The sequence below is a fragment of the Candoia aspera genome, chromosome 4 (genome assembly GCF_035149785.1).
Source record: "Candoia aspera isolate rCanAsp1 chromosome 4, rCanAsp1.hap2, whole genome shotgun sequence".
Taxonomy (NCBI): Eukaryota; Metazoa; Chordata; class Lepidosauria; order Squamata; family Boidae; genus Candoia; species Candoia aspera.
In genome coordinates, this window is record NC_086156.1 from 14,837,882 (window position 1) to 14,852,765 (window position 14,884).

General features: G+C 33.9%; 1 protein-coding gene across 8 annotated transcripts in view; it reads left to right on the forward strand.

Annotated features, from left to right (window-relative positions):
- The window catches only part of PARD3 (par-3 family cell polarity regulator), a 581,236-nt gene that overhangs the window by 307,690 nt on the left and 258,662 nt on the right, over nucleotides 1–14,884 (forward strand). For all 8 annotated transcript variants that reach the window (XM_063303447.1, XM_063303448.1, XM_063303444.1 and 5 more), the window contains 2 exons: nucleotides 9,584–9,672; nucleotides 13,368–13,451. In XM_063303447.1, the coding sequence (XP_063159517.1) occupies nucleotides 9,584–9,672; nucleotides 13,368–13,451 (173 nt within the window). The remainder of the gene's footprint in view (nucleotides 1–9,583; nucleotides 9,673–13,367; nucleotides 13,452–14,884) is intronic.

Consider the following 14,884-nt stretch of genomic DNA (forward strand, 5'->3'; position numbering starts at 1 on the left):
TATAAAAGTAATAAAGGCGGGATTATAATAAATAAATAAATGAAATTGATCTTGTACACACAGTAAGGCCCACTTTGAGATCAGTCATGGGAGTCTTGGAATTTTTTGGATTTTCTTATGGTATAATGTTTCTCAGTAATGGTCCCTATATTATGGAACTGACTTCTCCAAGAAGCTAGATTACCCACAACTTTATTGGCCTTCCAGAAACAAGTTAACAAGCTCTTCTGGATATCTTTTAAAATTTAATTTCTTGAGGAAACACCAGGTATATGTTTATATAGTTCTGTGTTACTCTCTTTAAATTTTGTAACTATATTATTATACAGTGAATATTCTATGTTTATACATTTTATAATAAGTTGCTTAATTGCAACATTTTAGAAATGTAATAAATAAAAAGCTAGGTTTTGTATATTTACTGATAAATATTTATTTAACATTATATTTGCCTGTTCTGACTCCTCCTCTGTACCTTGCTTTATTTTTAAAATATGAAAAAATACCATATATAGATTCTTAATTTATATAACTTGAGAAAAATTACATTTCTGGAAAGAACTTCTTTGGGGATAGCTCTTTTTGAGAGAAGAATTATATTTTCTTCAGACTTTTTTTTGTAGACAGAATTATTGTTGACTATGGATGGCTTGAAGATAAATTTGTTTTTCAGGTTCTGAAAGGCTGATTTTGGAATTTATTACAGGAATTTGCTATGCAAGAGCACTTAGGTAAAAATATTGTAGATAATTAACATTCATTGTACTTCTGCAAAGTCTGATGCCAAGCCAAAAAACCAGCTACCTCTTGTTACTTGGAATATTCCCAAGTCTTCACATCTGATAACAGATCTTGTATTTCCAGCTATTTCCCTTGGTTTGTTTGTTTGTTTGTTTGTTTGAACTGTTCCGTATATTTTGTTTTAGGGATTTAAGTTGTTCTGCAGTTTGCTTATATAAAAAATAAAAGAGAAGAGAAAACCTTGTGATATCATTGTGTATACTCCGGTGTATGGGTTCATCACAAAATATAGACACAGGCATTGTCTATAAACCTGCCACCTAATTGTAATTTTAATGGTTACTCATATATCGGGCATACTGTGCATTATAACTGAATTACATATTACGAATTCCTTGTCTATTTTTCCAGTTTTTGCATGTGATTCTTCATAAGAAATGCAGTAGGCTGAGGATAACGTTTATTTGGGCTGAGTTGAGTGTCATATGAAGCTCAGCTGGTTGCTCTTGAAGTTACATAGTTATGTAAGTAAGATGGAAAACAGACTCTGAGGCTGCAAAGAGCAGCAGCAGCCATGCTTGCACATAAACAAAAATGTGCACAAGTTGTATAATAGAGTAAGACATATAGTATTGTTAATATTTTGTATTCTACTGCTCTGAAAACTGAAATTGCCTAGATTTTTGAAAAGAGCTTTGTTGATTATTACATAAAATTGGCATGAATTTAACATTTGAAATAACAAGATATTTAAATAACAAATTATTTGAAATATTAAGAATAACAAATCAATGATTAGTATATGGACGATATCAGTGGTTTGCGCTTTTTCAATCTCTCAAAATCCAGCAAAAGGGAATGAGGGTGGGAAATTTCAGAGAATAGATATTATAGCTGTATTTTTAAGGTATCGTTATTAATGCTAACTGAAGTTTGTTATTGGCAAAATGCTGTCATTAAAAATGAATCAGTTTGGAAATCCTCCTCAGAATTAAGAACTAAGATAGGTTGGTTCAGTGTGTGACCCTGCTAATTATTGTTGGGATAACTCCCAGCAACCGTTCTCTCTCACAACCGGACATGCTACCCAGGGCTGATAGGACTTTAGCGACATATGCAAAGGCCACCATTTCATCATCCCTGACCTGAAGGGAAGCTGAAACTCCATGCAATTTATTCCTCCTTGTGTACTTCACATTAAATCAGGGTTTTGTATGATATGCAAAAATAGCCATGATAGAGGCGGAAAAAAGTTTACCCTCTTTTATTCCATTGCTTTTTGAGTTGTTCCAAATAAGGTGGGTTCAATGTATTCACCAAACCATGTTGTCAGGACTTTGCCTTGAGTTTTCATATTCCATCCTTCTGTTACGTGTTCCAGTACTCTCTATTACTGATGACATCGTAATAAAAGCGGTACTAGAAACTATGGATTATGTCCATCTCATATCTGGATAAAAGGAACAGATGGTTTACCTAAGCTTGGAAGATAAGGAAGAAATTGGCAGGCATGAGAAAACCAGGAAACACATGAGGCTTGAAAAAGAGCATAGCTCACGTACATTACATGGGGAGAAAGCCCTCCTCATATTTAAGGACTGGAAAGCTTAGCTGGCTGAAGAGTATCCTGACACAGGAATAGAAAGGCTGCATCCAGGGACAGCTTTTCCTGGAATTGTGTTCGAGTTCTTTCCAGGACAAAGAGGGTTGGTTTGTTGTGTTATTGTATATCTTTTCTTTATGTTTGAAGATTGCTTCTCTGAGGAGTTTTGGCAACTGATCTTACAGTGAAGATTACAGGAAATCCATTGAAGTATATTCAGATAAACCGATATGGTATAGTCCAAATGTGATTATGTAGAGAAAAGAAGCTCATGAGGTACATACTCTTTAAAGATTTAGAAAACGGAGTTCTAAAGAACTTTAATCAGTAGGGAGCAATACTTTATCTATAGTAATTGATTATTAAATATGTTTTTATTTATATGGAATAACATGGATATTTTTCAGTTTTTCCCAGTCTGGTGCTCTAATTCCAAATACATTGACACTACAATCTTAAATAATAATTTAAAAAAAATAAAACTTGATGCTTCTAATAATGTATAACATTACTAATATAGATTGTCTTAGTAATATAGGTTGTGTAGTGGTATAAAATGTTTTATAAAAGTTCTGTTATACAATTTTTTTTGCTTAAATTTGCCAAATAGTTCATTCTGAAACTTTCTCCAGCCTCTAAATAAAATACAGCACTTTCTAATTTACCTCTGTAACAGGTGGGCTTTTTAATTTAAGAAGAAACCCAAGGCAATAATTGCTTGATGCAGATACTTTCAAAGCTAGTTACTTTTTTTAGCAAATGAGAATTCTAAGTTACTTCCCTGTGCAGGTGTCCAAATTAATCTGTTTGGTTCCATGTAAATGAAAATCTGTGTTATATGGGAAAGAAAAGAGTTGCTGATTATGGCACTATTAAAGTTTTTTTTTAAGGGATGCATCTGTTGATTATGGTATCATGGTACCAGTGCTCTAGTGAAGTTTAGAAGCTTATCTTACTCTAAGTATCATAATTGAGAGACATAATTTTTAGACTTAGAAGATTACCAAATGAAATTGGAACAATATACTGTTCCCCTAGAGCTAGTAATAAATTAGAAAAAAGGGGGATTTGACATATGCACATGTGCAAACATACAAATGTATTATTGCTTTCTGGGAAATAGGTTTATTTCAAAATGTCTAAACTTATTTTAGACATAAATATATACACATAAACCCTTCATGCTATTCCATTTTGAAGTAAGCAACATTATGCAGAGCCCAGAAAAGGAGTAACATATTAAGCCAAGGAAATCAACTCCCTGAGATAAAAGTACAGCTAAAATTAGTTCACCAATATCATTCTCTATATCATGCCATGTGTTTCTATCCTTACAAACCATCCTTGTTCCCACCAACTGTATATGTGACTTTTTACATTGCTTTTGTGTTCTTTAAAAATATCACCTCTTTTTTTGAAAATGTCATCAGCTCCATCCAAGCACAACTTTCTCAGTCACCCCCTTCCTCTTGACCCATTCACTCTTTCTTCGTATATTTGTTTTACAATTTGATTCTCATTCATTGTCTCTATATTTCATGCTTCTTTTGCATGCTTCTTTTGTACTGGTCAGTTGCTTTTGTATTTAATCCACAGATATTCAGGACCCATTCACTCTTGATCCTACCTGTTCTTGTTTTACCATGCATAGTTCTTTAGTACCCCAATTCCCCCTGCATTCAACTTCATGTTTCTCTTAAAATGACCCAATTGTGATTTACATATAACAAGTTGGACAGAAGCACACTCATATACACAGCCATTTTTGCTTCTTTCAACAAACATTCTTCACAACAGACTAAGTACTACCTACTACTTTTCTACCAACAATTAACATCTTAAAATTTCTACATTCATTTCTCCTTCTTTTCTAAACAAATGTACCATTAAGGTGCACAGATTCATCTACTTGCTCTAGCTTTTCTCATTTATGTATAACTTGTAATTGTTCAGTGCATTTTTCCTGTCAAGCAAAACCATCTTGGTCTTGGATACATTAATTTTCAGATCCATACTCCTCATTGCATTCTACAGTTTATCTAACATTTACTGGAAATCATTGAGGTACTCAGACAACAATGCAGTATTACCTGCATTAAAAAAAAAAAACATGCTTGATGCATAAATGTACATGCACATTTCTATCTCCAACCAACAAACCTGTCACCATGGTCTTTCCTTACATATGTGTCTATAAATATATTGAACAACCAAAGGAACATGAAACACCCATGTCTTATTCACTGCTCAATGTTGAAGCATTTGTTAAGCATTCAGTTTATTGAATGCATGCTTTATTTCCATGGTATACTGCTTTTGCCACTTACAGCTATAGCTACTCTATATTTGTGCAAAAATCTCCAAATTCACACCTGTTCACTTTATAATACGCTTCTCTAAATAAATATGCAATTAACTTTCTGTAACACGTGTCTCTAATTTTGTGAATTTCTACAACAGAAATAACAAGTTTAAAAATTTGGGCTGTACATTTTTTGTTTGGCAGAAAGCTACACCACATCTCCAAAATTTTGCTCATTGTCACCTCTTATACAATTTCAATCAGAATATTGTCAAGCCCCTTCTAGGCCCACTTAACAACTAATGCCCCCAGGTTTTTATATACACTCTTGCAAAATAATCATCAGGCACAGTCTTTATAAACAGGTTGCCTAGCCATTCCATAAGAAACCATATCCATATCTTAATACTTTTCTTTGATGCTAACATTTATAGCACTCATTTCAGTTCTTCTCTCCAACATACCAATATCATTTCCATACATATCTCTAAATTACTGCTTCCAACATTCCTTCACCTCAGTTTTATCCCAAATTTCATTGCTTTCTATTTTCAATCCTTGTTTAGTTCTCTTTACTGCCCTTTCCATTTTCCCTGCTCTTAATCATTTCTTGTGGTACAACTCTCTTTTTCTTTATGGAAAGCATCTTTCATTCAGATTTTTCAGCATTCTTTTACATGTACTTTTTCTTATCCACAGCCTCTTTCATGTCATTCCACAAAGTGACCTTTTTTATACTTGTCTTTAATGTAACTCTTCACACTTCTGTGGCTCTCTGTAGTAAAATTCTTTTCACTCTGTAAACAGCTTCCATACCCTCTTTCCCCATGTCTGCTTTTCATTCAGTCTGTTGGGAGACTGATCTATCATCTAATAATTCCCACTTTCTCTTTCTGCAGTTGTTCTCTTTTATTCTTCCCTCTTTCATGTCCAAAAGTCAGTCATAACATTACCAAGAAGCGGTCTCTCCTACATTCAGCATCTTTCTTCACTCTTGTATCCTTTATCCTAAATTAATATTTATTCCTTTGGCATGTGTATGTATGCTTAAACCTTGTATTTGAAGCAAAAAGTTGTTTTTTCTAAGCAGATATTCAATAATCATCAATCTTACTCATTCCGGAACCTCTGAATGACCCAATCACTTTTTCTGTACTTTTCTGTATCGTGTCTATTAATGTAATCTAGAAGAATATGTTTCCCCTGAATTGCATTAATTCAGAATGGGGCACAATTTCCCCCAAACTCCTCTATGGTTCTTCCATTATCAGTGTTTGCTGAAGTGTGAACTGTTACCAATCTAAGGATACTTACTTTCATACATACCCAGACACAGCCTAGATCAATTTATACTTTCAGAGATACATTTTAGTCCTTTTGCATAATTAAACCTTCATATACCATAAAACTGCCTTGGCTAATTCTGTATCTGGCTAATTGAGTACTAATTGAGTACTTGGTAGATCTACTGTAAGAGCAGATTTATAGAATCTCCTTCTGCTTCAATTTTTTTTTTTGGTTTCTTTGAAACTTTTGTAGATCACTACACATGATGTGACATCTTTACACTGTGCATTGCTCTGTACTGATGGTGATGAACTGGTACCTCTCAGGTCCTGCGGAATGTAACTCCCAATTTTTCTTCATGCTGGTTGGAGCTGCTGGGAATCTTATTTGAGCAACATCATAGGAGGTCCTCTACCTGTTCTTGACAGGTCCATGAAATTGTTTTAGCTGGTCAACTAAAATACAGAAGTGGGAAGAAAGCAGAGATGGAATGACAGGAATGCTCATAATGTATAATTAAATCCTATGGTTGCAATTCAGTGCTCACTTATTGAAGAGTGAATCTTATGGAACACAGTGGGACCTTATAGTTGATTGAACTTCTTCTGCTTCAGATATCACTGTTCAGTAAAATATATTCCTAGCTCAAGCCTTCTCTTTGACTTCCAGGAGAACTTCACAGGGTTTTTACAGCCCCATGACTTAAAGTCTTTTTAGCCTTCCATCAGCAGTTTTGAAAGCTGTCCCTGAAGATCAGGATATGATCCAGGGTCATGCATTAGATGTGTTACTGATGGAAAAAATATTTTTCCAGTATTTTTACTGTTTGTTTTTATTCATTTTTTTTTGTATTTGATGACACTGAATTTTAAACTTTGTTTTTGTTGTAAACCACCCAGAGTCCCCCCTTTTGGGGGGAGATGGGCGGTGATAAAAATTGATAAATAAATAAATAAATAAATAAAAAAGAATATGGGTAATGAGTGCTTCATGAACAGCCTTTCAGACATTAATTGACAGAACCACATACTGGGACTGTAACAAAAGACTGTGTTACTTCCTCCAGGGCACAAATACATATGTGGTCAATAGAACTGTTAAGTTTATAGTTAGGGTTGTCCGACTGAGAATGCAATTTATAGAACACATAGGGGTCGCATGTAAAGGTGATGAATTTATTTAAACTCACATTGTTTCTGTATTTTATTACTCGTTTTATTATGTCTTGCATTTTTATCTTACAATTTTATCTCTATTTTACCCTTCTGTATATTATTGTATTTTATCTCACCATAGTATATTTTATCTAATTTTACTGTATTTTAGCTGTTTTATGGTATCATATTTTATATTTTATATCTTATAGTGGCTGATGCCCAACTTTCTGATATGGTCATTTGACTAATCAATAAAGTTATTCAATTCTAAAAAAAAGAATAGCCTTTCTACTTCCCATCCACTGTCTTTGTAACCAAAAGGAATGAAGCTATACCACTGATGCTTTTTCTTCATTTTTTTTCAGTTTTGCACCATGCATCACATTTTAATGCAATTAAACATTTAAAAGTTACTATAATTTTCCCTATTTTGGTCAATTAACATGGTGATGTATTTGTATAAGGATGTACAGAGGAAGTAACAAATTTATACAGAGTAAACTAAATTAAGTATATGCACATACATTCACATAGTGTAAAAGCACAGTTGAAATAATTTAAAAATGCTAAATTTTGCTTGGAGACTCATTTTTTTTTCATCCTTTGAAACCTTTACAAATAAATCCAACAGCTAATTTTGAGTATGTGCTTATATTTTTCATACAGTTCTAGGCAAGGGCAAGATACTGGTTAACCTTTGAAATTTATTGTCTGGTACTTAAAAAGGGTAGATGAGTAGTCATGCATATTACAGCATCTCAAAACACAGACTATTCCATTTTTGGTTCACGCAAGAATCTGCCAATTCAGCGGTTTGGACTACAATACAGTTTGTAGTATGAACTTGGAACATCCAGCTTCTAGTTTTTGCAGGTCCTCAGAGGATATATCAATTGGACATTACCAACTGCCTCTGCCTTGCTTTAATATCTCATTAATAATTCACATTATTGATTCTCTGTACTGAACTCATAACCCATCACCCAACACTTACCATTTTGCTGATTGATTCTTCAGCAAATCTTAGTTTAAAACTGCTGATTATAGGACAGTAGACATATATAAGTATTCATACAAATAAGCATTTAAAAGATATTCACTCTTCTCTGAAATTGCTCAGTTGGCTCCTCCTTTCCTACTTTTTCTGGGACTGGAAACTAGACAGAGTCAGGACCGGTTAATACTTGGATATGGGCCTCTCAGGGAATCCCAGGGCTGTAGGCTAGGCGAGGAAGTTGACAAACATCCTGAAAGAAGGACATAGCAACTCACTTTTGTGGATTTTGCCAAAACCCCTGCATGGATGTATCCAGGAAGTTACCAGGTGTCAAGCCCAACTTAAAGGAGGATATTTTCCTTAAAGGGAAGTGATAGAAACGGAGTACAGGAAAATCTAAGTTTACCTATTCAGACTAGCCTCCCACAGTTGCCACACATCAGGTGGTAAAGACATTAATTATTTTGGATAATTATCATGGAAATGGCTTAAATTCGTGTTTTTAAAAATATGGTGCATTTTTAGGCCTTCTTTGTTCAATAGAATAAGTGAGCTTATATAAACACAGAAATTGGAATTGCGCTGTAACTAATTCTGCCTCTCTGAAATCACATACGTGACATTATGCTTCCTTTGATGCAGCTATTAGAGTTCTTCCTTGCATGAAAACCTGGGCACATACTCTGTCTCACAGATCTTTCTCTGATAGTCATTAGTGTTGTGGTTGTGAATACTGGGAGAGGAAACTCCATCCTCATTCAGGTGTTGAGATATGCACTTACTGTAATTCATGAAGAAGGATTTTTGATGTTCATCAGATCAGGTGCTTCCTATCCAGTTGCACCTGCTCTTGTAAATGTCAGATCTGGCACATACTTTATCCGCATTCTGTTTGGATGTTTGAATGGTGTCTGTTTAAGGCAGCCTTTGAAAAGTAGCTGGGACTTAAATTGGTGCAAGAAGTTTATAAAGCTCAGTATTTTGTACTAAATGGAGTCCTAGATTATCTTCAAGAGCAGTCTCATATAATACCATGTGTAATTCATTAACATCACCTGTATCTCTTGTTCTTACTATTTTTCTCTCCTACTTCAATTTTATTTTTGCAATTTGGATTGTAAGTTGTTTTAATGCTGTTTTGTTTCTACTGTGACACTGAAACCACTGAGTCACAATATTGCAGTGGGACATTGTCTCTTTTAAGAGTCATCTTATGATGGCTTCCTTTAATGAACTTGAACAAGCCTTTCCAACTAAATGTTATGATCCAGATTAATCATTTCTGCTAAGTATAAATAATTATGTTAGATAATGGGGAGGGTGAAATAAAAAAAAATTCATAGATTTATTTTATAGCTGAAGCTACCCAGGCAAGCACCATATTAACATACTGTATGCCATTTAAGATGCAAAATATTTTAATAATTAAGCACATTAGAGTTGTGTATAATGCATCACCTGTGCTTAAATGTGATTATCTCTTTTGCTATTACTAGGAGGAAGATGGGGCAGAAGAAGAAGGAAGCAGAGTGGAACCAGTGGGTCATGCAGATACAGGTTTGGAGAACATCAACTATTCTTTAGAGTAAGTTTATTGCTTTTTAAAATATTTAATATTTAAAATATTAAGACTTAAATTCAGAAAGAGTCTTGATGCTTTTGAATTTGGTGTTCAAGAAGACTCACTGAAGAAGTTTACCATGGACACACAAGAAAACAAATGAACAGACTAAAAAAAATCCCTGGAGTTCTTACTCCAGGCACTAATGATCAGGCTGAAATTATCCTACTTCAGACAGATTATGTGAAGATCTGGCTCTCTAAAGAATGCTTTTAATCTGGGAAAGGTGGAAGGAAAGAAAACAATAGGACAACCACTAGCAAGGTGGATGAACTCAGTTACAGTGGCAATGGATTCCATTGGAAATGCTGAAGGACCAGGTCAAGGACAGATCATCATGGAGAAAATCTGTGTGATTGCTTAGAATCAACACCACCTTGATGGCCCATAACAATCAAAATGAATTCTTGCCACAGTGAAATTAATAATAATAATAATAATAATAATAATAAGGTACATGTTTATACGTACTCCATTTAAAACACATGTGTCATGTTTCTCTTGGCTAACAAGGCAAAATACTGTAAGAATATATTTTCGAAGACATGAAGGCTCAGATAAGTATGAAGTCATTACATAATATGTCCAGCAACTGCTGTGTATCAAGCACAGGTTCTGTTTATAACAATCTGTGTTCTTCAGGCTGTTTCCCCCACCCACTCTAGGTAAAAGGCTAGAAGCAGATGTCCTTTGGGCAAGACATACAGTTTCCATCTGTTCCTTGTTTTTGTAAAATGGAGTTGTTTACTTTTGACCATGTGAGAACTAATTTTCACGACATGTTGGGTTGACACTGCTTGACACATCTCAGATATCTCTTTCTTGATTATGTGATTGGTTGTGCATCATAGTCGGTGTCAGCTCTTAGTGACCACATAGATAGACTCTCTTCATGGTGATCTGTCCCTAATCTGGTTTTTCAGGTCTTCCAATGGTATACTCATTGCTGTTGTAACTGAGTCCATTCATCTTGCTGTTGGTCATCTTTTTCCTCTCTTTCCTTCTACCTTTCCCAGCATTAGAGCCTTGCCAGAGAGCTAGGTCTTTGCATTATGTGTCTGAAGGTATATCTTTAATCTTAGTGAATAAAATCCTGAATAAAAGGGATTGTCATTGCAGAATCATTCATCAAAATCTAGAATGCTCGGGGAGATTTTGGACATTTATAATGATATCTGTTATTTATTAATGAATGGAGGGACACACTTATACCAAAAAATAAAGCCAACCTGTGAAATTGGTATCTTTTCCTAACCATTATGTGTAATGTTGATAGTTACAGTTCTGTACTTGAGAATACATCTATTAAGAATCCATTATAACATGTAAATGATTATTATTGGACTTGCTCATTTTTAACACAATAAGTGGAAATTGGATAATTCAAGCAGTGCAGAGTGAAAGAGAAAATCATTGAACAAATAATGAGAAATCGATTTGATCATTTTCTAGACTCTTCCTTCTTTTGTGGCTTCCATTTACAGTGACTGCAATATAATTGTAAAACTACATTGTAAAGTGCGCTGGCTGGAAAGGATTAGAATGAGTTTATCTGGATAAGCACTCCTTTGGAGAGATAGCCAGGCAGGAGAACTAAGCAAACAGCATGAAGAAAGTGTGGGACAGGGTGAGGAAAGAGGTGATGAACTACATTCAAATTGCAACAAGACCAGGAAAATGCCTAAATGTTCCTTGCAAAAGGAAGCTGAAATGCTGTAGTAGAATTTAAGAGGTAGCAAAGGTAATACTTTCATCCCTATGACATCTGACAAGCTGGTTTTGAAATACTTCTCATGTTTAAAAATTAGTTTCCCATTAAATACTGCATTGGGGGTAAGAGCTGCCATTCAAATGTAACAAGTTCAAAGCACTCTTCAGCTCACTGAACACTCCAAGTGATGTGATGTAGAACATAGTTGCATTCCTGATTTTAAAAGAGAAGCTGGTCTTACATTCTTAGAACAGTTCAATGAAAAAATATCAATTAGAAAGTTATAGATATAAATATATAAATAAAATTTCTATGTGAATGATGTAGAGAGAACTATTATCATTATTTGAATAACCCTCAATTTGCCTGTTGCAATAAAGTGAAAAGGAACCCTTATAAGAAGTTGGCTTCATCCTGATCATGCCTTCCATAACCAAGCTTTCATCAGTGAGGTTATATATGGTTATACATATCATGTATGATTGCGTATAAGTATTGAGCAATTAATATGGGATCCATATTTCTCTGAATTTCAAAAAATTGAAGCTAATATTGAAGCTAATTCAGCCAAGGAGAGCCCAGGCTGCACACAGAATATCATTATTTCATCATCCCTATTACAGAATTGGGCAATAGAAACATCTGAAGAAAACAAGCTATTTCAAAAAGGCTTTGAAAATAATGTGCTAAAATGAGTAGCTATACAGGAAATGAAAGCAAATGAATTTATATTATATGTATTTTGATGTACGCTGCATAAGGAATTGCAAAATAATAAGTAGTATGAAATTATAGTTGAATGGAATATTCTGTTTTACAAATCTAGATCCATTCATGAATTATGATTGCTTAGGGTTTGATAAGTCTGAAGTCTGAGCTAAGTGTGGTTTACAGCAGTGTCAGAATTCACAGGCAGCTGGCAAATTATTAGAGGTATTGCTATGTTGTTGATGATGGGTGAGAACTTTTGACAGTGAATGTTGAGCATACTGGGGCAAAAATAGTTTTGAGCTATAGTTTGCATGTTCTGTGTCTGCAAGTTCAGTCATTGATGTGATTCTTAATAGGGCTACTAAATTCAAAGGTAATTATATAGAATCACTGAATTGAATTTGGTTTCCAAATTTATGTGATGATTCTATTAAAATTGTTGAATCTAATTGGGCACCTTCAAATTGATTTGTTTCAGGCTGATTTGAATGTCTTTCATGCAACCATATTTGTGTTTTCAACATCCCAATTTGACAGTTCAGTTCAGATTGGACTATTACATTGGATCAAGTTATTTTAAAATCAGTGCGTGGTTTGAAGCAGATCAACTCATCCTGATTCACAGAGGCTTACTTTTTAATATTAATTAAGAAATAATTACTGTGTTATATTTTAATTGAAGAGCTAAAGGACTGGCAGATTTATAACATCATATCTCAGTATAAATTATTAATTTATAAATTTTGGAAATAATTACAGTAGTAATTATGCCAAGACTATACATATCTAGTTAGGCTGTTTAGCAATATGAAATATTGTTTCAGTTCATATTTACTGTATGTCATTTTTCAAGTTATTAATGGAAAGCAAAAAGAAATGGAACTTTTTTTTTTTGCATAGGACAATTTAATTCAGTCACAATAGTTTAACACTTAATTCCTAGAAAAGCCAGTGTCAACATACTTCTTTCATTGTTGGACATAATACAATTTGTATAGTGGCTTAAGGTTACACAAAATGCATTTCATTTGATTGTTTAATAGAATTACTATTTTTTATTATGGATTTCCTTTCATGCTGTCAGATTATTATTGAGGTATGTAGGACTCAGTGTTGCTTTTATCTTCACTAGTTTTCAAATATCTGTGTTTAGTTTTGAGTTTATGTTTTTGTGCAAGTGTGTTTGTGGTCTTTTTTGGTCCATGTTCACATTCCCTCATTCATCATTGTCTCACAGTGATATGGTAAAGCTCGTTGAAGTTTCCAATGATGGTGGACCTTTGGGGATCCATGTAGTTCCTTTCAGTGCTCGAGGAGGAAGGTAATGTACTGTGTAGGTTTTTGATTCATTGCCTTAGATATGTTGATTTCTGCTATTACCTGATTGATTGATTGATTGATTGACTGTCCAATTCCAGAACAACTCTGGACAGATTATACATTATAAAAATAGTGTGTCTATTTGTAATAGAAGCATGATTCTTTCAGCGGAAAATTGTACTGACTCTAATCCTTAAGGAAACCTTTTCTAAATGTAACTCAGCTGGTCAAGATGAGAATGACCGAGCCTAGTTCTAATTTATAAAAAAAGTTATGTTCTGTCCTAATATGAAGCTCAATTACAAGAGTATAAATTATTTCTGTCATGGCCTCATAAAAAGTTTCTTGTGCTTTACCTTGGTCTGATATTAGAAATGGATTTCATGCAGCATTTCTCCCTAGTTACAAACTATAATTTACAGACTAGCAGCATCTGAAATCATGACACCATTCTTTGTGTAGTTTTTCACTCAAACTTCATGAAAGGAATAAAATTTACAGTCAAGGTACTGTTAAATAAAGTTAGTTATATGAAATATATCACAGATTTTTGATTTGCTGCTGAACATGAGTGTATTATATTGCACTACATGCAAAAAAACAAGGAAAGAGCCAGGTGATGAGGTAAAATGAATATACTACCAGTAATGGCCATATGCCATATTCTGTCAGTGAATTGAATTAAAATATCAATGCTTACTTTATTGAGATAGAACTCTGGTATTTAGGTTCTGTGATTAAATGTATTTTGAAAATTAAATGAGGTATGACACAAGTAAGATTCTGTGCCAAGATTTAAAATTTTGTGGTATAAAACCCAACTCTGGCACTTCCTCAGAAACTTAAGTAGGACTTGAGGGGAAGTAGAAGAGAAATAGATTACCATTAGTAGAGAAGAAAATTGCATTTACATTTTACATCATCCTGGTGGGAAAGGTCCAAACATGCATTTATAGATAGAATCTTGGATTATAAACTTATGTGATGCTATGTTTTGACTAGTCCACATAACCATCAAGAATTTCACTTTAAGTTGATTAAAAGCCATGTTTTGATAAATAGGAGGGTTTTTCTTCCACAGAATGATTTCATTGTGATATAAAAATAGTTCATTCTGGTTAGTCATTTAAACATAGTGCTCAAGTAGGTACAGTGACATAAGATGCTCTGAAAAAAGCTGTTAATTTTCTTATAGTAGCTTTCTGTGAAGAACTGGGAAGGAACATCAAATGCAGCTGTACTTTTGAATGGTCTTTCTTCATATCAGAATTCCGCATACAAGTGATCATTTCCATAGCTGTTGAAATACTATGATCAGAAAGTAGGGCTTGGCTAAAGTACTGGATTTTCTCACTTACTTGTGAGTAATTGAGAAATAGAAAGGGACAGCTGCATTTTATGTCTTTAAGATAACATGAAGTTTGGCAATAAAAA